The sequence below is a fragment of the Dama dama genome, chromosome 11, assembly GCF_033118175.1.
Source record: "Dama dama isolate Ldn47 chromosome 11, ASM3311817v1, whole genome shotgun sequence".
In the NCBI taxonomy this organism is placed as follows: Eukaryota; Metazoa; Chordata; class Mammalia; order Artiodactyla; family Cervidae; genus Dama; species Dama dama.
This window is the reverse complement of record NC_083691.1, coordinates 92367741-92393558: the sequence shown is the minus strand read 5'-3', so window position 1 is coordinate 92393558 and position 25818 is coordinate 92367741. Positions and strand designations below refer to the sequence as shown.

General features: G+C 36.9%; 1 protein-coding gene across 1 annotated transcript; it reads left to right on the top strand.

The window, feature by feature from the left end:
* Positions 1 to 141: 141 nt before the first annotated feature.
* Positions 142 to 25758, top strand: MOB1A (MOB kinase activator 1A). The gene is made up of 6 exons (XM_061155757.1): positions 142 to 381; positions 3754 to 3920; positions 13647 to 13740; positions 15146 to 15279; positions 19340 to 19503; positions 21105 to 25758. Exons 1-6 carry the CDS (start codon positions 368 to 370, stop codon positions 21180 to 21182), a joined length of 651 nt encoding a protein of 216 aa, XP_061011740.1. The 5' UTR covers positions 142 to 367; the 3' UTR covers positions 21183 to 25758.
* The last annotated feature ends 60 nt before the right edge of the window (positions 25759 to 25818 follow it).

Genomic DNA, 25818 nt, shown 5'->3' with positions numbered 1-25818 from the left:
CCACCACGACTTCCGGAGCAGAAAACCAACCTTAGAGGCCCCTGATTGGCTGAGATGAAGGAGCGGGCGGCGCAAAAAGGGGCTTGTAGACACGCTCGGGGAGGGCGGGGCCGAACGAAGCCTTAGATCGCGAGATTTTGCTGGTTCCGCATTTTGGGTCTGGAAGGTGGGGGAGGAGTACTAGGCGGGTTCAGTTGCTCACCCGCTTGCACCGGCTTTGCATCGGTTCCACCCGGGCTTGGAGCTGTGGCGGCGCCGGCTTCGGCTGTCCGCCGGCTTCGGACCTTCGGCTCCTTCCCGGTTCCGCGCGGACTCCGAGTCCTGACCGCGGCAGGGGCCAGCGGCCCCTCCCCTCCGAGGACAGAAGATGAGCTTCCTCTTGTGAGTGTGGCCCGGGGCTCCAGGGCTGAGTGAGGGCCGAGGGCCGGAAGGGGCGATGGGGCGCCTGAGGCGAGGGCAGTCCCCAGGGCCGGGGTTGGGGTGCCAGGTGCTTGCTCTGCTAGCTCTCGGAGTCTTGGAGGAGTCTAGGATGTGGGCAGAAGCCGACGGAGATGAAGGTCGAGGCAAAGGAAGCGGAGCGAGAAGATTGGGGTGTAGAAAGGCCCCGAGGCCGGTAGCGCCTCGAAACTTTTCCGCCCGAGTGCGCCTGAGGGCAGAGAGACGATCCGGGGCTCCCAGTTTCTCTCAAGTCCCCAGCCTTTTAGCAACGATGCATGCTGACTCAGCTTTTTATTCCACCTTTACGCCAGCTTTATTATCGTCAGGATTAAATTACCCCCGTGGAAAAATGCCGCCCCAGGAAAATGTGGGAGTGTCTCTAAAGTTAAGCTCCGGCCTTTACGTACAGTTCTGATTCAGCCCACTTTGTGAATTTATGTAATTAACTAACGTCTTCTTAACTCGGTAGAATCCTGTTTTAGAGATAGCTGTTGGACCCAAATGAGCCTTCAAGTGGGAAAAGTTTGTAAATTCTCTGATGATTCTTAAGCACATTAACGTTTGGGAAGCATTGCTGTGGCACCTTTTTTTCCTCTAGTGGCCCTCTCTACCTAGTGTACTACTTAAATATGTATTGTATGAGCGAATCCATTTTTAGTTATGGGCATCACTCACATACTTGACATCTAAAATAGTGTATCATAACCAGAGTTCACCCCGTTTCTTAATGTGAGAAATTTGGATTCTTTTCTAGTATTTTGCTATCGTAAAATAGGATTACAGGAAATATCTTTGACTAACAGTGCTTTTCCCCGCCTTTGAATTATTTTTTTAAGCGAATAGCCTTCAAAGTGTGATTACCGTATCAAAAAATCTGTTTGATTTATATTTTAATTGAAAGTTTCCTTATTACCAGAACAATCCCCCCCATACCAGTCTTTTTCTTATGTTAATGTTTAGTTAGTGGTTTGTTTGTGGATGCACAGTTCTTATTTGTTTTTTGGACCTAAATATGGCTCTGTTTATTTCTTTTAAACTTTGTTTTATTGATAGACAATTGAGTTTCCACTTTTTAGCTATTATGAATAATTATGCTATAAACTTGGGTATAGATTTTTGTTTTGGATGTATGTGTTAATTCTCTTGGAAATTTCCCCACACTCTCTCTGACACTTGTTAATTGAATTTTTGATTATAGCACATCCTAAGTGGATGTGAAATGGTATCTCATTGTGATTTTAATTTGTTTTTCCTTAGTGATTAATGATGTTGAGCACCTTTTTGTGTGCTTATTGGCAATTTGTGTATATTCTTTGAAGTAATATCTACTCAAACATTTTGACCATTTTTTAAATTGGCTTGTCTTTGGTTTTAAGTTGTTAAAATTCTTTATCCTGGATATAAGTCCCTTAGTCACATTTACGTTTTGCAAAATTTTCTCCGATTTTTTAGATTGTTTTCACTGTCTTGGTGCCGTCTGAAGCACAGACATCTTCATTTACATGAAGATCATACAGAACCTTGAGACAGTTTTCCTGCTAGTTTTCCATATTTAGCTTCCTGTCATTCACAGCTTATTTTTATTGTAAAGGGCCATTCCCTCTAATGTAATACTTCCCTATTAAATTTAGCTCTTTATTATGTTAAACACAAATTTCCCTTGTTTGATTTTTATTGTTTTCATAACTCCTTTTTACTTAACAGTCAGTCTTATTTAAAATTCAGATTACTCAGGTAAAGTGAAAGTCCTTAGTCTTATTTCCTTTCCCTTCCTGGAAGTAATCACCAGTATCAGTTTGATGGGTGACATTTTCTATGCATTTACAAAATAGACTTCTGCTGTACATTTCATATTGTAATATGTGTGACCATGTATTGAAATCTGTCTATGTGAATTCATGTAGCTCCATCTTGTTCTTCTTAATTGCCATATGGTATTCCATGATATAGATGTGTCATATTCATTTCTCTACTAGTAAGTTTTAGGATTGTTTCCAGGTTTTTCACTATTAAAAACAATCTTGGAAAACACATCTTTATCCATATCAAGGAGAGATACCTAGAAGTAGAAGGGACAGATTGAGGAGTGTTTCATATCTGTTCATTTGTCATTGTTTTTCTTTCTTAATTGTATATTCATCTCTTTAGCCCATTTTTCTAAAACCTTTTTCTTTTTTTTTTCCTTTATTTATTTTTTTTTTCCAGTGGGTTTTGTCATACATTGATATGAATCATCCCTAGATTTACACGTATTCCCCATCCCGATCCCCCCTCCCACCTCCCTCTCCACCTGATTCCTCTGGGTCTTCCCAGTGCACCAGGCCCGAGCACTTGTCTCATGCATCCCACCTGGGCTGGTGATCTGTTTCACCATGGATAATATACATGCTGTTCTTTCGAAACATCCCACCCTCACCTTCTCCCACAGAGTTCAAAAGTCTGTTCTGTACTTCTGTGTCTCTTTTTCTGTTTTGCATATAGGGTTATCATTACCATCTTTCTAAATTCCATATATATGTGTTAGTATGCTGTAATGTTCTTTATCTTTTTGGCTTACTTCACTCTGTATAATGGGCTCAAGTTTCATCCATTAAAACCTTTTTCTTAACTGATTATAAAAGCCCTTTATTATTTAGTTTATACTTTGTAATATGTGTTACAAGTACTTTTTTGTTTCTGAATTATGGAAGTTTTAATTGTTATAGTTAGAAATCTGTCCATTTTTTCCTGAGGTTTGTGTTATATTAGGAAGACCTTAGGAATGGTGTGAGATAGGAATAAAAGCTTACTTTTCCCCCTCCAAAACCAGTTGTTTATTTTCCTTGCCATAAATTCCAAATGTTAGTGATTCTTCTGTAGTTTGCTTTGATGGCACCACAAGTATTTTGATACAGAAAACTGGATTTTTAAGCTGTAAGAGCCTTAGAACTACCACTCTGGCAGCACTGTTTTCTGTAGGTGAAAACAGGCCAAAAGGCGGTTAGGTTTCTCAAGTCATCACAGAGTTAGTGGCAGATCAAGAACTAGAATCCAGGCTTTTTCTTCTTTTGGTTAGGGTGCCCTTTCTGTTATACCAGACTGCTTCGTGCAGCTTAGTAAAATTGCCCTCTATGTGAAATTGTGCTGCTATTCCTTTTTCTGTGTAGGGGAAACTTTTTTAAAATTTTAAATCTTTACTTTATTGTGTCCCCCCCACCCCCACATCGTCACACTTTTCAGGAAATGTTTTTTAATTTCAAAACAATTTATATGCCCAAGATTGTCATTCTGTGTCCGGTCCTAAAAATTGATATACTCTTATTTTTAACCTAACAGTAGTAGCCGCTCTTCTAAAACATTCAAACCAAAGAAGAATATCCCTGAAGGATCTCATCAGTATGAACTCTTAAAACATGCAGAAGCAACTCTAGGAAGTGGGAATTTGAGACAAGCTGTTATGTTGCCCGAGGGAGAGGACCTCAATGAATGGATTGCTGTTAACAGTAAGTTTTTTAAGAACTTTGAACATAACTAGTTGATAAGATTTTGCTAAAATGTTTTTGTTAATGAATTTTATTTTATGCATGTGAGTGTAAGTCACTCAGTTGTGTCTGACACTTTGCGACCCCATGGACTATACAGTTCATGGAATTAATTCTCCAGGCCAGAATACTGGCATGGGTAACCATTCCCTTCTCCAGGGGATTTTTCCAACCCAGGGCTTGAACCCAGGTCTCCCGCATTGCAGGCAGATTCTTTACCATCTGAGCCACCAAGGAAGCCCATTTGAATGTAAGTATCATGATAAAACAGATTATCTATGAAGAAACATGTAAGTGCAAATACATCCAAAGTGTTCTCTCTTCAGGGTGTAGTTGTGTGGTTGAGTAGAGAGACCTGAGGAGAAATGGAGAGTGCTTTGGGGTAATCTCTGAGAATGATCTGAATTGCTGAGTGAGGTCAAATGAGAAATTGATAAAATACAAAGATCCTACCTGTGATGGACATGACTTTGTAGGGATCCATCTTCACAGTTGTGCCCCCACTCCCAGCTCCTTTCACTTGGCTGCGTATACAGAAAAGTCAAGCATAGTTGCTTTGGTCAGTCACTTGATTATTGTGACTTTGGAGTAGTCAGAAGGAAATTGAGAGACTGGGAGAAAGCAGAGTGATCCATGAGCTGAAAGTCACTCTGAATTCAGGAAAGTAAGGGCATGACATGGGAGGATATGCTGAGACTGGAGCATCATTTTGGAGTCCATCATTTTTGAGATGAGATCAGTTCTAGATGATAGGGTTTAAGTCTATTAGGAATTTTTGTTGTTCCAGGAATCTTTAAAACTTTTTAATGGAAATTTTCAAACATACAGAAGTAGAGAAACTAGTAGAATGAATTCCCAGGTATCTATTATCCAGCTTCAGCAATTATCAATTCATGGCCAGTTGTGCTGTTTCTGTACACTACCTTGATTATTTTGAAGGAAATCCCAGCCATATTTCTGTGATAATGAAAATGTATACCTTCACTATGGCCATTTAGCACTAGAAATGCGGCTACTGGGACTGAAAGTGAATTTTAAATTTAACTTCATTTTAATGTAAATTGCCCCGTGTGTCTAGTGGCTGCCATGTTAGTACAGATTTGGAGCTTTGGTCAAATTCAGGTTTGATTTTGTTTGTTTAAGACTACTTCTCAGGTGGTGGTACATACTTCCAACAGTGTAGATGCTTCTGTGTTGATAATCATTGCCTTGGTCAGTGTGGTCTAATAGGAATATATTGTAAGTTACAAATGTAATTTAAAAATTTCCAGTAGCCACATTAAGAAAAATTTTATTTTCCTCAACTCATTAAAAAATGTTATTCATATTACTAAGAGGAAAAAAAAACCAAGGTGCAAAACTATATAGTGTGTTTTCTTTTGTATTAGATGGGATAAGGAAACTTACAGGGCAAGAGACAGAAAAAATTAGCAGTTACCTGTGTGTAGGGGGGAAGTTGGAATGGTTGGGATTTGATCTTTTAAAAAAATTATTTATTTATTTGGGTGTGTGTTTGTTTAGTTGTGGCATGCAGGATGTTTCCTTGCTGCTCATGCAAGCTTCTCTCTAGTTTTGGCACATGGGCTCTAGAACTCATGGGCTCAGTAGTTGCCCAATGGCGTGAGGGATCTTATTTCCCTGACCAGGGATTGAACCTGCATCCCTGTATTGAAAGGTGAATTCTTAACCCCTGGACCACCAGGGAAGTCCCTAGATTTTTTTCTCTATATATTTTTATCTCTCTGTTATGTGAACCATGTTAAGTATTATCTATTCAGAAAAGACCCCTTTTTTGTAATCTTATTCAAATTATCTTATTCTTTCTTAGAGTTTTTTAATTGAAGTATAGTTGATTCATAATGATGTGTTAATTACTGCTGTCCAGCACAGTGATTGTTATATATACATACATTCAGTTACGTATACATTTTCTATATTTTTCAGTATTGTTTATCATAGGATGTTAATTCTCCCTACTATACAGTATGACCTTGTTGTTTATCTGTTCTATATATAAGAAGCTTACAAATGCTAATCCCACCTTCCTACCCCATCCTTCCTCCATCCCCTCCCCCCTCAGCAATCACCAGTTCGCTCTCTGTGGTTGGTTTCATAAATAGGTTCATTTGTGTCATATCTTAGTTTCCATATATGTGATATCATACAGTGTTTGTCTTTCTCTGAGTTACTTCACTCAGTATGATAATCTCTAGGTTCATCCATGTTGCTGCAAATGGGATTATTTCATTCTTTTTTGCGGGGGGCGGGGGGCAGCATGCAGGATCTTAGTTCCCCAACCAGGGATTGAACCCATGCCCCCTGCATTGGGAGCACCTAGTCTTAACCACTGGACCACCAGGGAAGTGCTGTATTTTGTTCGTTTTTATAGCTGAGTAGTATCCCATTGTATATGTGCACCACATCTTTATGCATTCATTTGTCTTTAGACTTTTCAGTTGTTTCCATGTCTTGGCTGTTGTAAAGAGTGCTACTGTGAATAGGAGTACATGTATCTTTTTGAATTACAGCTTTGTCTGGATATATGCCCAGGAGTGGAATTGCTGGATAATATGGTAATTCTATTTTTATTTTTTCTGAGGAAAATCCATAATTTTTCACAGTGGCTGTACCAACTTACATCCCCATCATTGTAGGAGTGTTCTCTTTTCTCCACATCCTTTCCAGCATTTGTTTTTTGTTGACTTTTTAATGATGGCCATTCTCACTGGTGTGAGGTGGTACCTCATTGTAGTTTTGATTTGTGTTTCTTTAATAATCAGTGATGTTGAACGCCTTGTTTGTTGTTGTTTCCCATCTTTATTTATTTCTTTGTTTTTGGCTGCACTGGGTCTTTATTACTGTGTGTGGGCTTTCTCCATTGTGTGTGGAGAATGGGGGCTACTTTGTAGTTGCAGCACCGGCTTCTTACTGAGCGGCTTCTCTTATTGCGTAGCACTGGCTCTGTGGCTCACAAGCTTCAGCAGTTGTGGCACATAGGCTTGTAGTTCAGGCATGTGGGGTCTTCCCAGACCAGGGATAGAACCAGAGTCCCCTGCATTGCGAGGCAGATTCATAACCACTGTACCAGCAGGGAAGCCCCATTGTTGAACATCTTTTCATGTGTCTGTTGGCTGTCTGTGTATCACCTTTCATCCTGAAGGAGTCTGTTGACCTTCTTCAGCCTTAGATTTTTTCTTTGAGACTTTCTGCTCTAATCGGCTAGTCTCAACCTTTTGGTTCCAAGATCCTTTTATTCTCTTAAAAATTATTGAGAACACAAAGAGTTTTTAATTTTATGAGTTGTGTTTAATGATCCTGTGTTAGAAATTAAAACTGAGCAATTTAAAATATTTATTTCAAAATTCATCTAAAAATAGCAATAATAAACCCATTACATGTTAACAAAATGTATTTTTATAAAAATAGCTATTTTCCAAAATAAATGTTAGAAGTATGGCATTGGTTGCAAATCTTGTTTTATGTCTTATGGCTGGATTCTCATACTTGCTCTGCATTCGGTCTGTTGTGATGTCATACCATGGAGCCTCTGGACAGCTCCTCCATGCCTCCTAAGAGAGTGAGAATTCAGAGTAATTAAAATGTTTTTGACCTCACAGTTTCCCCTATAAAACAGGGAATCTCTGGACCATATTTTGAGAACAGACCAATAAACCAGCACACCATCTAGGCGCATTCTTTATTTTGAAAGAGTATTGCATTGTATTTCTTAGAAAACATGACTAATTTAAGAGGAAAGTTTATAAGTGAGGGGGTTTTGTATAAAATTCCTTTTGACATGGTGGAGCTTTTTTATTCGTTTGTTTTTTAAGAAACTTGGAAAAGCCCTAGTTAAGTTTCGGTAGTCTTTTAGACAGGGAACTGAGACCTTTTAACAAATCTTTCCAAGACTTATGTGGTTCTCTCTGCGCAAAGCAGTGTGTTTGAGTCAGTTAAGCCTGAGTTTCTTACCCCCTTCCTCTTCCATTTTCTTCCAGTTCTAGCTAAAGCTCTTTAAGGAAGTGCTCCTTGACTGTCTCAGCTTCCCAAGATGTTACCTTTTCTGGGAATTCTTCTAGTGCTTCTTGTTGGCCTTTGGATGCTCTCTTCTTATATGTTGTATTATCCCTCTCTTGATTTTGTCCTTTTTGTTAGCTAGAGACTCTAGGACAAGGGACTTTATCTCATGTATTTTTTAGGTCCTCAATATGAACTGGGTCTCAATTTTTTATGATAAGTTAGATTTTTTTAATGCCTGATAGAACTGAAACACCTCCCTCACGATATATTCCACAATACCTTTCTTCTCTTTCCTAACACAAATGGTTTCCTAACAAATGGTATTGTCTGGTCGAGACTGATAAGAAGGTATGGATTTTCCTCTGCTTGGATATCATCAAATTGTATATTCTAATGTAATAATTACCTTTAAGTTAGAATTTTTGCTTGTTTTTTGTTTTTAAATTTATTTATTTTTAAATGAAACAAAGATGAGCATTTTTAATGATAAAAGATATAATTCACAAAGAAGATAGACATCGTTAACCATTAGACACCTAACAATAAAGATACATAAAACAAAAATCAGAAGATATATAAGGGAAAAGAAAATATATATATATAATCATAGTGAAACATATTAACATTTCTCTGAGACTATTTTATCAAGTGCAGAAAAAATAAGAGCATCTTGAATAATGTCATTAATAATTTAAATATAGTAAGTTTTATTTATATTAATTTAAACATTTCATACAAAGATAGGCACCATAAAGGACAAAATGGCAAGGACATAACAGACGCAGAAATGGTGGCAAGAATACACAGAAGAACAGTATAAAAAAGCTCTTAATGACCCAGTTAACCACAATGATGTGGTCACTCACCTGGACCTGTTCATCCTGGAGTGTGAAGTCAAGTGGGTCTTAGGAAGCATTATTATGAACAAAGCTAGTGGAGGTGTTGGAATTTCAGCTGAGCTATTTCAGATCCTAGAAGATGATGCTGTTAAAGTGCTGTGCTCAATATGCCAGCAAATTTGGAAAACTCAGCGGTGGCCACAGGACTGGAAAAGGTCAGTTTTCATTCCAATCCCAAAGAAAAACAATGCCAAAGAATGTTCAAATTACCGTACAGTTGAACTCATTTCACATGCCAGCAAAATCCTTCAAGCTAGGCTTCAGCAGTACATGAACTGAACTTCCAGAGGTACAAGCTGGGTTTAGAAAAGGCAGAGGAACGAGAGATCAAATTGTCAACAGACCCTGGATCATAAAAAAGCAAGCCAAACAAACATATACTTTGGCTTCATTGACTATGCTAAAGCCTTTGACTGTGTGGGTCACAACAGAATGGAATATTCTTAAAGAGATGGGAATACGAGACTCTTACTTGCCTTCTGCAAAATGTGTATGCAGAACAAGAAGCACCAGTAAGAGCTAGACATGGAACAACAGACTGGAATCAAGATTGCTGGGAGAAATATCAATGACCTCAGATATGCAGATGATAACCACGTTAATGGTAGAAAGTGAAGAGGAAGTGAAGAGCCTCTTGATGAAGGTCAAAAGAGGAGAGTGGAAAAGTTGACTTAAAACTCAACATTCAAAAAACTTTAAGATCATGGCATCCGATCCTATCACTTCATGGCAAATAGATGGGGGAAATGTGGGAACAGTGTCAGATTTCATTTTCTTCGACTCCAGAATCACTGCAGATTAGTGACTGCAGCCATGTAATTAAAAGACGTTTTGCTCCTTGAACGAATAGCTATGTCAATACTAGACAGTGTTTTAAAAAGCAGAGACATCACTTTGCCAACAAAGGTCCATACAGTCAAAGCTATAGTTTTTCCAGTAGTCATGTGTGGATGTGAGAGTTGGACCATAAAGAAAGCCGATCGCCAAAGAATTGATGCTTTTGAACTGTGGTGCTTGAGAAGACTCTAGTGAGTCCCTTACGTCAAGGAGATCAAGTCAGTCAATCCTAAAGGAAGTCTACCTTGAATATTTTTTTTGAAGGACAGATGCTGAAGCTGAAGGTCCAATACTTTGGCCACCTGGTGCAAAGAGCTGACTCATTGGAAAAGACCCTGATGCTGGGGAAAAATGGAGAGCAGGAGAAAGGGGCAACAGAGGATGAAATGGTTGGATGGTACCACTGACTCAACGGATGAGAGTTTGAGCAAACTCAGGGAGTTAGTGATGGACAGAGAAGCCTGGTGTGCTGCAGTTCATGGAGTCAGAGTCAGACATGACTTAGCGATATATATATATATAACAATCTTATATTCTAAACAAATGTATTTAAAATTTTGTATCTCATACATTGTTACTAGATGTTCATAGGACATTTAGAAAAACTGGCAAAAAGATAAATGTTACTAAATTTCAAAAAGTAGAATTTTGTTTGTGATTATATATATACACATATAAATTTTGAAATTATTTTCCATTATAGATTATTACAAGATATTGACTGTATCTTATAACACAGTCCATAATTCCTCTGCTGTACAGTGAACCTTTGTTGCTTGTTGCATGTCTTTTTTTTTTAATTAGAAATCTACATTCTATTCATGCTGAATCAAACAAGTAGAATCAAACTAAACCAAGTCAAACAGACTAAATTTTTTTAGTTAGGCAAAAATTCAGACGTTTTCTAAAATTTATATATTACACACACTATATATATGAATGCAAGAGTTTTCTACTATGTTTGATAAAGGCTAAAAAAAAGAACAGATGGAGAAATTGGAAAACATTGACTAAATGAAGTGGGAGCACTGAATATGAAATAGAAAAAGTGAAGCTAGATAAAAGTAAAATTTCCTCATTTGATCCATTTGTTTTTAAACATGGTTGCTCATTGGAAACATATCTGGAACTCCGGCACAAAAAAAATCTATACCTAGGTATTTGTATTTTTCAAAAAATTCCAAGATAATTCTGATAATATGTCTGGATTTTAAGAAGTGGTTACAGGTTTTTCTAGTAAATGGTAATTTTGGTAATATAGAGTTCTGTTATTTTTCTTTTGACCAATCATGATACAGTGGTATTAAATGAGAGATAATTACATAATCACAATACTGGAAGATGTGTATCAGTTTTCACAATCAATAGCCAGACAAAAAAGGTAATTGCAATTGTAAGCCATAATGGGGACATGATTAACCTAAGAACATAATTACATACAATTTGAGGGGTCAAGCAGAGTGATGTGGTAAATGGAAGTGCATACATGCACATGTTTTCATCCACCCAGCCAGTCTTTTTGTTGGTGCATTTAATCCATTTACATTTAAGATAATTATTGATTGTGTATGATCTTATTACCATTTTCTTAATTGTTTTGGGTTTATTTTCTGTTGGTCTTTTCCTTCTCTTGTTTCCTGCCTAGAAATGTTCCTTTAGCATTTGTTGTAAAGCTGGTTTGGTGGTGCTGCAGATAACTTGCTTATCTGGAAAGCTTTTGATTTCTGCATGAAATCTGAAGGAGAGTCTTGCTGGGTAGAGAATTCTTGGTTGTAGGTTCTTCTTTTTCATAACTTTAAATATATCTTGCCATTCTCCTCTTGTTCATAGAGTGTCTGTTGAGAAATCAACTTGATAGTCTGATGGTAGTTCCCTTGTATGTTATTTGTCACTTTTCCCTTGTTGCTTTTAATGTTTTATCTCTGTCTTTAGTTTTTGTCAGTTTGATTACTATGTGTCTTGGTGTGTTCCTCTTTGGGTTTATCCTGCCTGGGACTCTGTTTTCCTGGACTTGGTTGACTACTTCCTTTCCCACATTAGGGAGATTTTCAGCTATTGTCTCTTCAGATATTTTCTCAGTTTCTTTCTCTCTTCTCCTCCTGGGACCCCTATAATCCAAATGTTGGTGTGTTTAATGATGTCCCAGAGGTCTCTTAGGCTGTCTTCATTTCTTTTCATTCTTTTTTCTATATTCTGTTCTGCAGCAGTGATTTCCACCATTCTGTCTTCTTGATCATTTGTCCGTTCTTCTGCCTCAGTTATTCTCCTGTTGATTCCTTCTAATGTATTATTTATCTCTGTTTGTTCTTTAGTTCTTCTAGGTCTTTGGTAAACATTTCTTGCATCTTCTCAATCTTTTCTCCATTCTTTTTCTGAGATCCTGAATCATCTTCACTATCACTCTGAATTCTTTTTCTGGAAGGTATTCTGTTTTCATTTAGTTTTCTGGGGTTTTATCTTGTCCATTCATCTAGGACATAATTTTCTGCTTTTTCATGCTGATTGCTGCTGCTAGGTCACTTCAGTCGTGTCCAGCTCTGTGCAACCCCATAGACGGCAGCCCAACAGGCTCCCCCATCCCTGGGATTCTCCAGGCAAGAACACTGGAGTGGGTTGCCATTTCCTTCTCCAGTGCATGAAAGTGAAAAGTGAAAGTTCCTGTAATATGGTTTCTGTTTTCGTTGCTGGGGGACTGTGATTCTTCTTGCTTCTTCTCTCTGCCCTCTGATGGAAGAGGCTAAGAGGCTGTGTAAGCTTCCTGATGGAAAGGACTGGTAGTAGGAAAAAGTGGGTCTTGCTCTGGTGGGCAGGGCCTTGCTCAGTAAAGCTTTAGTCCAATTATCTGCTAATGGGAAGGGTTGTGCTCCCTCCTTGGAAGCTTTTTGGCTTGAGGTGACCCAGCCCTGGGATTTATAGCTCTATGGTAGGATTTAATGTGAACTGCTAGAGGGTTTACGCCAAGGGGGACCTTCCACCGACACTGTAGTGAGCCCGTGCTGACCTCTGCCTCCTCAAAAGACCCTCCAACACTAGCAGGTAGTTTTGGTTCAGTCTCCTGTGGGGTCACTGCTCCTTTCCTCTGAGTCTGGTGCACACAAGGTTTTGTTTGTGCATACTAAGACTGGAGTCTCTGTTTCCCCCAGTCCTGTGGAAGTCTTGTAATCAAATCCTGTTTTCCTCCAAGATCAGATTCCCTGGGGATTCCCAGCCCTTGTCAGATCCCCAGGTTGGGAAGCCTGATGTGGGATTCAGAATCTTCACAACAGTGGGAGAACTTCTTTGGTATTATTCTCCAACTTGTGGGTCACCCACCCAGTGGCTGTGGCATTTGATTTTATCATGATTGCACCTCTCCTACTGTCTCGCTGCAGCTTCTTTGTCTTTGGACATGGGGTGTCTTTTGGTAGGTTCCAGCATCTTCCTGTCTATGGTTGTTCCATAACTAGTTGCAATTTTGGTGCTCTTGCAGGAGGAGATCTAAGATCTACTCCGCCATCTTGAACTGGAAGCTCAGTTGCCATTAAGTTATTAATATCTCTAATATTTTCCTGCTTACAGGCTGCTTAAAAGCTTAGTATATTAAAAATAAGTGTATATTAAAAGTTTACTTAAGGGAGTTCCCTGGTGATTTCAGTGGCTAAAACTCTGAGCTCCCAGTGCAGGGGGCTCAGGTTTGCTCCCTGGTCAGGGAACTAGATCCCGCATGCTGCAACTAAAGATTCCACTTGCTGCAACTAAGACGTGGCACAGCCACATAAATAAATAATTTTTTTTAAGTTTACTTTAGGTGTGACAATTTAAAAAAGAGAATTTATAGTGCCCCTGGACTGTTGACTCTCCTGAAGATTCTTGACTGAATCCTCCAGTTGAGAGATCTGATGTTTTATTTTGTTTACATGGACATTTTAACACAATTCTGCTATTAATTTTCCAGCTGTGGATTTCTTCAACCAGATCAACATGTTATATGGAACTATCACAGAATTCTGCACTGAAGCAAGCTGTCCAGTCATGTCTGCAGGTCCAAGGTACTTAAACTGGCTATTATATAGGTATTTGAATTACTAAATAAAGCTAATCACCAACTGATATAAATTAAATAGTAAAGACTTTTTGTTTTTCTTGCCTGTTTGCTTGTGAAAACAAAAGCTTACCTTTAACTTTTTAGTTATTACTTTGGTATGTGTTTCCCAGTGTTTTGATTTTTTATAATTGTATTGTAGTAAGTATGAATGTTCAGTAGGATTGAAAGTTAAGAAATTTAGGTTTATCTTGCTTTTTCAAAAGTAATTTTTTCAATTTTGTTAAATTTATGGTTTTGTTTCTGTTTTTTAAATTAGTTTCTTAGAATTTTTAGTTGACCCTTTAATATTTGATTTTTTTCCTTGTGTTTATTTGGTATTAATTACTTCCAAATTGAGCTGCTTTAGTTACCTGACTTACAGATGCTAGATTAAAATTTTTTTACTGTAATAATTTCTAGAAATATTGACAAAGAGGTAGAGCCCTTTATCACCCACAAGGTTAAGATGTTACAGAATCAGCGTTTTAGCGTCCTTCCAACCTTTTTTCCTGTAACAGTTGATGGCTTTTGTGTGATGAGAGATGGTATAAAAAATAATCCTTTCTGAACTTGCTGTCATTTTTATGTAAAGGTAAAAAAGGTCCCCAGTGAATTTGAGTTCTGTTTTTTTTACATTATTTTAGGAGAGATGTTTTTTATTTTGTGAAGTGTTGTTTTAGTCCTCAAATTTCCTGTCTTTGGCTTAAATGATTCATAAAGTGAAGTTTTATTATTAATCATTCTAGCTTAGCAAAGGTGAAGTAGAAAAAGATGCATGCACAAGATTTATTCTTTAGAACCCTCTCAAAAAAACAGGGTTTTATAATCTTGGCTCTGTTGATGATTACCTAGTGGCCAACAAGCTCAGAACATGGAGGGTCCATTGGCACCTCACCCACTCCTCAGCACCTGCTGTCTAACTGACAGGAACTCAGTTCCTTGCCTTTCTCAGGGCTGTGTTGTAAAACAAAGTCTGGCACAGCCAGCTTCCATACTATCTTTTTCTTTTCCATTTATTACCATCATATTTCAGAATATTGTATAAGTTGAGTCGGCCCTCCATATCCATGGTCCCTCTGCATCTGTGGATTCAACCAACCGTGGATCGTAGTATTTACTGTTGAAAAATATCTGTGTGTGAGTGGACCTGTGTGGTTCAAACCCTTGTTGTTTTAAGGGTCAACTGTCTTTCTTCAGGGAACTCCCAAGTAATCTTCAGTAGAACTTTGGTTAATTTACTAAAATTATTTTTATGTGTGTGTATGTGTGCATGAACACACTTAACAACGTAGACAAACTGTGAACCTACTGTGATTATAAGTTGCAACATATTTTTTAAAACTTTATTACTAAAACTTTTTTCTCTTCAGATATGAATATCATTGGGCAGATGGTACTAATATTAAAAAGCCAATCAAATGTTCTGCACCAAAATACATTGACTATTTGATGACTTGGGTTCAGGATCAACTTGATGATGAAACTCTTTTTCCTTCTAAAATTGGTGAGTTAATGTTGTAGAACTAATATTCTTTTTAAATGATAGATGTGTTATGTTCTTTTTAATGGTCTATTAGAGTAACAAAATCTAATAAAGACTGCCAGATTTCTCTACAAAAAGGTTATAGATGTATACTCCTTCCAGCCATGTTTGTGTCTGCCTGTGTTTCTTCGTCAGTACTAGTTGCCTCTCAGTTTTTCATCTTTTCTAAAATGGGTAAATACATTTCTAGTATAATGTTCATTATACAAAATATTGAAAAGATTGAGCATTTTTTGGTTTGTTGATCATTGTGTGTTTTCTGTTTATATCCTTTGTCTATTTCTTTATGTTAAGGATATATTAGATCTTTGTCATGCATGTTGTGTTTTTCTTCAGGTTGCCTTATTGACTTATTTTGTTTATGAGGATTTTTTGGCTATGTATATTATTCTTTTTTTGACCTATTGATCTTTGCCTTTATGATGTTTGGATTTTAATACAATGATTAGAAGGGACTTTCCTACTTAAAGATCATAAAAATGTTTGTCAATGGTTTTATTTAGTACTTTTGTGGTTTTGTTTTTAAATCTTTCTTCTGTCAGGAATTTTTTCTCAACACTCCTCTTACTTTTTTCCCAATTATAAATGCTAGTCAGTTTGTCCAGTACCATTTATCATATACATGTGTCTTTTAGTCCCTAATTTTCATGTGTGTACAGCAAATTGACATATGTTTTGAAGTCTTTTAATGTTTTTATTCTTACAGAAATTCCACACTCTTAATTACCATGGCCAAGTATCTTTGAACATCTCGTAGGGCTAGTCTCTCTTCCTTGCTCTTCTTTTTCAGAATACTCACAGCTATTCTGGAAAGTTTGTTCTTCCAATGAATTTAGAAACATTTTGTCCAGGTAAAAAAAATACCTGTGAGATTTTTATTAAGATTTCATTCAGTTTGTAAATTATTGTAGGGATTCTTGTTCTCTTGACAATACTGAGTCTTTCTATCCAGGAACAGTCTTTTAATTATTTCTTATTCCCTCTTGGAAAAATTCTGTATTTTACTTTAGTCCTTCAAGTTCCTTAAGTTTATTCATAGGCGCTTAATGTTTTTATTGATAATCTGATTTCTAACTGATTATTGTTTAGTATATAGGAAAATTGTTGATATATCTATGAATTTTATAATTGACCATCAGTTTCTGACTATTTCTTTTGGATTGGTTTTCTTGAGTTTTTAAAGTTTATAGTCACATCAGACTAAGATGATACTAATTCCATCTATCCTTTTCTGATAAATATACTACTTGTGTACTCTTAACTAATTGCAGTAACTAGTACTTTCAGAGCAGTGCTGAGTAAAAGCAATGAAGGCAAACATCCTTTTCTTGTTTACTTTCATGTGAGTGCTTCTAGTATTTCAGCATTAAGCAGGACTCTTCCTTTTGGTTAGAGGTTTGTGAATTTTTAAAAATCAAATTGTAGGGTTTTGTCAGATGCTCTTCTATTTTCTGTTGTTGATCATAAGGTTTTCTCTATTTTTTTCAATGTTTTGCTGCAAGAGTTTTTTTATTTCTGGATATTTTGATTAAGATTTTGGCATTGATATTCATGGATGTGATTGATCCTTGTCATTTTCAGTATAGGGTATCTAATGAACAACATATTGTTAGATTCTGTCATGTCTGTTTGGGTTGCTATAACAAAAAGTACCAGAGACTGGAGGGCTTATAAGCAATAGAGATGTGTTTCTTAACTTCTGAAGTCTGGAAGTCCAAGATCAGAGGCCAGCATGGTCAGGTTCTGTCATAGGTCCTATTCCTGGTTTACAGATTGCAAAAAACAGTCTTTTTGTTGTATCCTCATGTGGCAGAGAGGGAAATCATCTCTGTTTCTTCCTGTAAGGGCACTGATTCTAGCCAAAGGGGCAGAGGCCTTATGGCCTTATCACCCCCAAAGGCCCCACCTCTTAATACCATTGTCTAGGGTGTTAGAATTTCAATATGATTTTGAAGGAGGCACCAAGCCTGCAGTATCGAGACCTGGGTTTGATCCCTGGGTTGGGAAGAGCCTCTAGATTAGGGCGTGGCTGTCAAATCCAGTATCCTTGTCTAGAAACTCCCCATGGACCTAGGTGCCTGGTTGGCTACAGCCCATGGAGCTACAAAGAGTTGGACACAACTGAGCAACAAAGTGCGTGTGAATGTGTGTGCGCGTGCACACACACACTCAGAACATAGCAGATTCCTTTTTGAAAATTTATGTCATGTTGTTATATTTGGTCTGTTTGCTGTTGGCCAACTTTTCTGTTCTATAAAGCCTTTTGTTTCCTTTCTCATAGATCCTTAATTGTGTATTGGCTGTGCTTGAATGTTAAATTCAGCTTGGAAAGTGTTTAGATTAAAATAAATCACTTGTATTTATTTATCAGAGTCTCCCTCTTACCGGAGGTAAAGAATACTTTTGTCATTACTCTCTTTCTTCAGCTTCCCAATTCTTCAATATTTTATCCTAATGTTCTGGAATTATTTCCCCCTTCATTAGACTATTATCCAGATCTTAACTTATGCCATTATTTATTTTAGATAAAACTTGATTGTTACTCATTTTTAAGCTAATATATCTAGCTTATTAATATTCTTTTTAATATCCAGTTGCCCATTTTCTAATTCTGAGAGAAAAAGGATTTGACTTAAAAATCCATCTTTTCAATACATGAATATAAGACCAAGTCCAGAAAAACATGTCCATCACCCTCAGAATAATGTGTGAAAAGGCAGGTTGTTACAAAGACTGGGGGTGAGGGGTGGAGGAACACATACACATACATCAGCTTACAAGAGCAAAATTTACTAAATTTCAAACTATTAAGGACTCGTGGAGAGGTCAAGAATACAGAATGCAGGGAAGGAGAAAGTGTTTTAACTTTTGTTTTCTGAAAAATTAGAGAAAAGGACATGGTCAAGAGTAGTATAGTGCTATTAGGCCAACTATTCTAGGTTATTTTGGAAGCAGTTGCCTTCTTGTGTGTTTGTTAACTGTACTCCATGCCTGTTGTATTGCCTTCTGTACCTGTTTTCTAAGAAACATTGATCTTGTCAACCAAAATTCTCAGGAATGCAGCCAGTCATATCCCCACCTGCACTGCTTGGAGAGCGATGACTAAGATCTCTCCTAGTTCTTTTATGAGGAGATATTTATTTTCTTTGAAAAATAGGGAGGTGCCATTCTTCCCCTTTATAGAAAATATTATTCCTCTTCTTACACTATAGGAAAATGGAAATAGCACTTTAAAAAATTAAATAAAAAGTTGGGGACTCCTAGCCTAAGAAGGAAGACTAGATTTTCAGAGTACTTCAGAAGATAAAATATTTTTTATTTGTAGACAGTAGATAATAGTGACTCAGGGTGTGCCTTTTTCTTTTGCTTGGGAAAATTTCCAGTCCTGGTTGAGTATGTATGTGTATGTGTAAAAAATCTTTTTAGAGTTATAAATTGCCAAAAGTAAAAATCTTCTATTTATAGTCTAAACTGTAAATAGAATTTCCTGAGAGTTCCCTGGCAATCCAGTAGTTAAAACACGCTTCCAGTGCAGGGGGTTCGAGTTCGATCCCTGACTGGGGAGCTAAGATTCCCAACAGGCTGCATGACAGGGCCAAGAAAACAAGAAACAAACTTATTGCCGTTAATTTTAGGGAGAAATTCTCGAGTATTAAACAAGTATTAAACAAGTAAACAAAAAAATCATAGAGATTATTTCATCATTAAACAAGTATTAAACAAGTAAAAATCTCGAGTATTAAACAAGTAAAAAAACAAGATGACGATTCAGCGTCATCTCCCATAACTTGTCACTTGTGCCTACTATTCTAAGGCAGTCAGCAAAAGTGTGGTATGAGGATACCTCACATTCTTAGGTTTGGGTGGTTTCTTCCCTTGCCTTTTAAAAAATATATATATGGATAGAAGCTTGTATTTGTGAATTTGTGTATTGGAGATGTTTATGGCATTGTCTAAATTTTTCTGCTATTTATTTTTCTCTTACTGGTAAAAGACTGATTGAAACATATATACATTACAGGTGTCCCATTTCCTAAAAACTTTATGTCTGTGGCAAAGACCATTCTAAAGCGTCTGTTCAGGGTTTATGCCCATATTTATCACCAGCACTTTGATTCTGTAATGCAGCTGCAGGAGGAAGCCCACCTCAACACCTCCTTTAAGCACTTTATTTTCTTCGTTCAGGTAAGTTGAATTGCATTGAATTTGGTGTGTCCTTTGACATGGACGTATTTGAATTGGTAATTAACAAAAAGTATAGTGTCTTATTTATAGATACAGAGGTAAGCATGCAGAGTTCTCCTGTTTTATTCCCTTTTTCTTGTTTATTTCTTTGATGTACATAACAGAATAGAAGGCATCACCCCCATTTGGGGCCTTTTGCCTCTGGAGAGACCTGACCCTGGTCTCTGACTGGCATATGACATGAAGCACTAAACACCCAGGAAAACTTGTCAACACCCTCGTGTCCCATTGCTACTGCTGAATAAAGGGATGCCACGGGAAAAACATCTAGGGTTGTCTCGTTTCATGAGATGTCTATGCCTGGAGGAGAAACTTTTGGAAGAACTCGCTAGCTAAAATATCTTGAGTTAGTTTCCAGAAGTCTACTTCAGGCTGAAACTACAAAGTTAGCAGCTAGAAATGTCACAAAGAACCACCACCTTCAGAGGTGTGGCCCATTTCCTTATGGGCCCTTAGTTGAAATTAGAACTTTTTAAAGTCAAAATAATTCACATTGTTTGAAAAAAATGATCAAAGAAAAGCTAACTTTAGAAATATATAATTCTTTATGCAAATATAAATATATCTCTCTATAGATATTTTGATGGGAAAACCAGTAGCTTTTATCAGTTCAGTTCAGTCACTCAGTCGTGTCCGACTCTTTGCGACCCCATGAATTGCAGCACTCCAGGCCTCCCTGTCCATCACCAACTCCCGGAGTTTACTCAAACTCATGTCCATCGAGTCGGTGACGCCATCCAGCCATCTCATCCTCTGTCGTCCCCTTCTCCTCCTGCCCCCAATCCCTCCCAGCATCAGGGTCTTTTCCAGTGAGTCAACTCTTCGCATGAGGTGGCCAAAGTATTGGAGTTTCAGCTTCAGCTTCATGAACACCCAGGACTGATCTCCTTTAGGATGGACTGGTTGGATCTCCTTGCAGTCCAAGGGACTCTCAAGAGTCTTCTCCAACACCACAGTTCAAAAGCATCAATTTTTCGACGCTCAGCTTTCTTCACAGTCCAACTCTCACATCCATACGTGACCACTGGAAAAACCATAGCCTTGACTAGATGTACCTTTGTTGGCCAAGTAATGTCTCTGCTTTTTAATAGGCTATCTAGGTTGGTCATAACTTTCCTTCCAAGGAGTAAGCGTCTTTTAATTTCATGGCTGCAGTCACCATCTGCAGTGATTTTGGAGCCCCAAAAAATAAAGTCTTTTATAGTAGCGTGTATAGTAGGTATTATATATCGAATTCTGTGTATCACACAGAGGAGAATGTACTGTGCTTTCTTTCTTGTCTTTCTTAGAGATTGTTGCCTGTCATAGATAGTATGTAAATGTAGGTATATGGAAGTAAAAGTGCCCAGAGGAGGCCACTATCTATTAAGCCCCTTGTATATTAAAATAGGGAGTAAAAATGATCCTATTTTAAAATATTCATAGAGATTATTTCATCATTCTTTTGGATTTCAGAAAGCTAGAGTTGGAAATCCTTTCTCTGAATGACAGAGTTTTAATTTTAGATCTGTTTTTTAATTTTATTTTTCTTCTTTTTTTAGGAGTTTAATCTGATTGATAGACGTGAGTTGGCCCCTCTTCAGGAATTAATTGAGAAACTTGGATCAAAAGACAGATAAATTTTTCTTCTGGAACAGTTACCTTCTTGCTTCATCTACTGCTAGAGCTATCTCATTGCTTTCTGTTATAGACTAGTGATACAGACTTTAAGAAAACAGGATAAAAAGACACCAGTTGCCTGTGTCTACTGATAAAATTGTCCCAAAGGTAGGTTGGCCTAATACCTTCAGAGAGAAATTCAGGACATGGCTGAATTTAAGGCACTGTATGATCACTGCTGTTATTACCACAGAGTCATTTTTGGTTGTAGTATATGAGGACTCACTTGCAGTTTATTAGTTTACTTACTCATTTACTGAAGAAGATGACTGAAGTCTGATTCAGGTAACAGCATGATGGATATAAAAAATTTCTGCCAATAATTTGTTAACAAGCTTCCAGAACAAATTTCCTAATAATGCAATCAGATCAGTTTTATTCTGCTTTTATTTCACAAATAGAAGAGGCATTTTCAAATTTTCTTTAGATTAAAAACATTTGTGTCACTTTGGATACCCTTTTAGTTTGAAGTTTGTATGCTAGTGTTTTTATAGGTTATATACATGTATTTTTTCAAAATCCATGATTGCAGTTTAAATCATCATAAGACATGGTATGGGAGTAACCAGAGTTATTTCTAAAATGACTTTATTATTTAATCTTTATTTGGGATTTTATTCACAGCCTATCTAGATTTTTAGTGTGTATCAAAGAACTTTTTTAAGGCATCTAAGAATTAATTGTCTTGCAGATTTTTATTTTGAAAAGCTTCATTCAGATTAATTTTAATATGTAGGTTTTGGCTGAGAAAAGACTTCAAAAAAAATTATAACACATTTGGGTCTCAAAAACCGTTATTTTCATTCATGTTTTTGGCTTCAGAGGCCTTGAAATTTGGATAGGAGAATAGAAGGAAGTACTTAAGAGTACTTGATTCTTTTGTTTTGAGTTTTCCTTAAAAGAGAAACTACTTACATGTATTTTTATTGTGTCTTGAGACTTAGTTAAGAGTAGTGTAGAAATGCATGAACTTTATCCCAGTAAGGTTAAAACGTAAGGAAAGCCGTAATAAAAAACCTTAAAGGTGCGCACATTTTATAGCCCAGCTAAAAGTTCAGTGTGCTACATGTTCTTTAATGTGTGTGTCTGTGCTGGGGGTGGGGGTATATGTTTAAAGGAGACAAAAATGGGATAAGTAAAAAACTTCATTCTGTTAATAGTCAAGGGGTGGATTGGCGTTTTATTCTGTTTTAATTGTTTTTGTATCAAAACTTGAAATTATTCTGTTGGGGTAAAAAGAATCTCCTTTAGTGAAGAAAAGATCTAATTTTCACTAGATTTTTCAGATATAGACTGTTTGAAGTGTATTGAGGCACACATATTACTAAAGACTTGCCAGACTGGCAACACTTGAAGTTCGTTTGTTTCAGAGCTATGATTTTTTGCAAAGTACTCACCATGTTCCTTGATACCTTTGGTTAAGGTTAAATTTGAAGGGTTTTTTGGTTATTTATTTTTATTATTCTACTAGATTGTAAAGAAAAAATGACTTAGAAACTCCATTTTTGTAATAACTCAATTTCAATAAATTCTTAAATATATATAGAATTTTATAGGAAACAAAACATTTTATCTGATTTAGGCTGAAACCATACATTGTTGTTTTGGGAAATAGTGGGAAAATCCCTTATTAAAAAAGTCCTCTATGAAACATTCCATAATCCTCATTTTAAGATTATCCAAAAGAACCATCAGGCATTCTGTATGTTTATGTTGATCATTTCGAAACAAGAAGGTTTTTAGAATGTTAGGATGTTACTGCCTCTTGACTTTGAACATTGTTGGCTTTAATTAAGTATGCTAGGAATGAAATATTTCTCAAATAAGATTGTATTTTTATCATTTCTAATATTTTAAGTATCATCAAATAAAAGTGTTCTTACTTTCCTTCATTTATTTTCAGTGGTAGAAATCCTCCCTCTCTTCATGACTTAGAGCCCTAAAACTAAGTAACTAAAGTAAAAGTAGTAGAGACAGCTTAATAATGGGACATAAATTTTAAAATTTGTTGGTAATTAAGAATTCAGGTAATTCAAAATGTCCCTTTTTTAAAAAATAAAAGCAATACCAAAAAAAGAAAAAGCATTCCCAGTTAATCTGGCTTAACCAACAATGCAACCAAACATTAGTTTAACATTATTTATTTACATCCAAGGCCAGGGAGTGAACAGGAGAGATGGAGCAGAGAACATAGAGAAGATAGCACCTTCTGGGCTTGGCTGGAAGGCCAGCCTTTGATTAAAGCTGGAAGGAGTCTGTCTTTCTTTGACTGCTCTCAGTCTTGATTTATCTCCCTGAGTAACACTCACTCCCCTGGCTCCTCCTAATCAGAAGTCCTCTCTCCGAGGTGTCTCATCACTGCTCTTCACACCCGACTAAAAGCATGGGTTGGATAGTACTTGCTGAATTATGCAGTTAATCCTATGGTGCTTTAATTTCCAGGCCTTTAAAAAAAACTTTTGGACAATGATGTACAGATTTTTGTTTAAATAGTGAAACTTCCTTGTACTACAGTTTTTGTATTGACAACCAAATGGCTCCTTTATTCTTTGCCAAACTGTGAAAAAAGTGGTTTTTAGTAGGCTGCCAGTTAACAAAGTATTTCCTTTCATCTTAAGACCTATAGATTCTTAGCTCATGTAGCTGCCTGCTTGAGAAATGTACATCTGTATGCATCATGACATTGATAACAGCAAAAGGAAAGTTTTTCTAGTACAGCAGAGGCAAGAGGAGCAGTCCTGGTGGTGATGTTAATTTTTCAAATATTTTTGAGATTTCTTGATTATGCTGTTTGGCCCTCTCTCTGAGCAGTGAGGTTGCATTAGAAGTGGAGAAGCTTCTGAATATTACATCATTACCTCATAAGCATAAACAAACCGGTCCCAAAGGGTGTGAGTCCTAGAAATCTGTTTCTAAGCAGCTTCAGTCATGCTGCTGGTGTCACCTTAGCCTGATTATAGGAGTCTGTCTGCTTTCTGTAGAATTCTGGCCTGAAAATACTAGCTGGGACACCAAACTAAGCAGCTTCAACAGGGACATTATTTCCTCCTCATACCAGTTCAGTAACTGGATTTGGATTTTAACTATTGTACAATTCTAGCAAAGAGGGAAAATAGTAGCTCCTCAGTCTTCCTGTGCTTTTGCATTAGATTTTGATATTTCAGACTGTAATGGGCTTTGGGGTGGTAGCAGTAATTTTACTGAAGCAACTGTATTGAAATTCACTTGGGTTTTCTCTCATCAGATTCTGTTTCAAACAAGTATTCTGTAAATCCAAATGGATTACCAGTGTGCTATAGATTTATTATAGGACAACATTCTATGTTTGGTCTACATTGAAAATAACTTGCTTAAGTTAGTCTTGGTTATCTAAAATATTTTTAAATGTTCTTTACATGAAAATTTATTTTGTATTTTTAAACCTTTAGGGGCTTTATCTATTTTTCTAAGTCGGTTAACTGTACTTTTTTAAGAAAGTGTTTTGTATCTACTTTTGTAACTTCATCAGAATAAAATATATTGAAAGAAAGAAAGGACTGATGAAAGTATGTCTCAACACATTTGTTTCTATTTAACTGTGAAACTTGAGATATTTTTGCAGGGTCTGTGGAAGGTTACCTTGGCTTATCATTTGATTCATGTCAATGTATGACAAAACCCACTGAAAAAATAAATAAATAAATAAATTTAAAAAAAAAAAAGAAAGGGAAGTTCCTAAGTGAACTACATGTATTATAATACCAGGGCCCCACCCCGACGAAACAAACTGTGCCTTGGGATGCAGTGGCTAAAACCGAATCCAGACAAAAAAAATAAGTTGTCTTCTTACCATGCTGGACAATCTGTTGACCTCTTCTATACATTCCTGATTATGAGATTGAGAAAAGGGAAGAGGAAAGACTAGACTCATTAATTTTCTGACCTTGAAACGAGTACTCAGCATATCTGTAAGACACCCCACACCCACCCTAAACAGCCATTTTTCATTATCATAGGAGAAATACTAGTTATTTTTAGAGGTTCAAATTACAGATGCCTAATTTTAGGTCTGTTTAATATAGCATTGCTAAAATTGTTTTGACCTTTTTTAAGTAGAGTTAATAAAAACTTAATGAATGTGGCTAAATAATATGGCTTAACACTCATTTTATATAGAGATATGGGTAAACTAGTAATCAAAATTTGAACTTTCTTTTATGATGGTTATATTTTTATGGGCTTGAAACCTATTGCTAAAGTGTTGAGTTTGTAAAAGTGTCTAGTGGTTAAGTTTGAAAGCATTTTAAACTTCATGAGTGAGTAAAAGAACTCAAATATTTGGGAAGGCCAGAGTCTGACTTTGAAGCCGCACAGCCAGAAACTGTCCAAACCATGCCTTGGGTGTTTTCTAGCAAATACCCCAATGCTGTTAGGATGGATTTGGACCCGATAGCTTGCCTTCTTGTTACTAGCCACTAGATGTCAGTGAACTTTGTAACTCCTCCCCAAAGCTGGTCAAGCATCTGCCTTGACCAGAATAAAGGACTTGACTTAGTACCTCCTCCCTTTTTGGTCTCTTCCTAATCAAAACTTTAAATGATTGGTTCCCACTGACAG

Bases quoted from the DNA above. Each gene is read 5' to 3' on its own strand.
- MOB1A (XM_061155757.1), top strand. The intron at 3,921-13,646 runs GTAAGTTTTTTA...TTAATTTTCCAG, and splicing joins TGAATGGATTGCTGTTAACA to CTGTGGATTTCTTCAACCAG. The intron at 19,504-21,104 runs GTAAGTTGAATT...TTCTTTTTTTAG, and splicing joins ACTTTATTTTCTTCGTTCAG to GAGTTTAATCTGATTGATAG.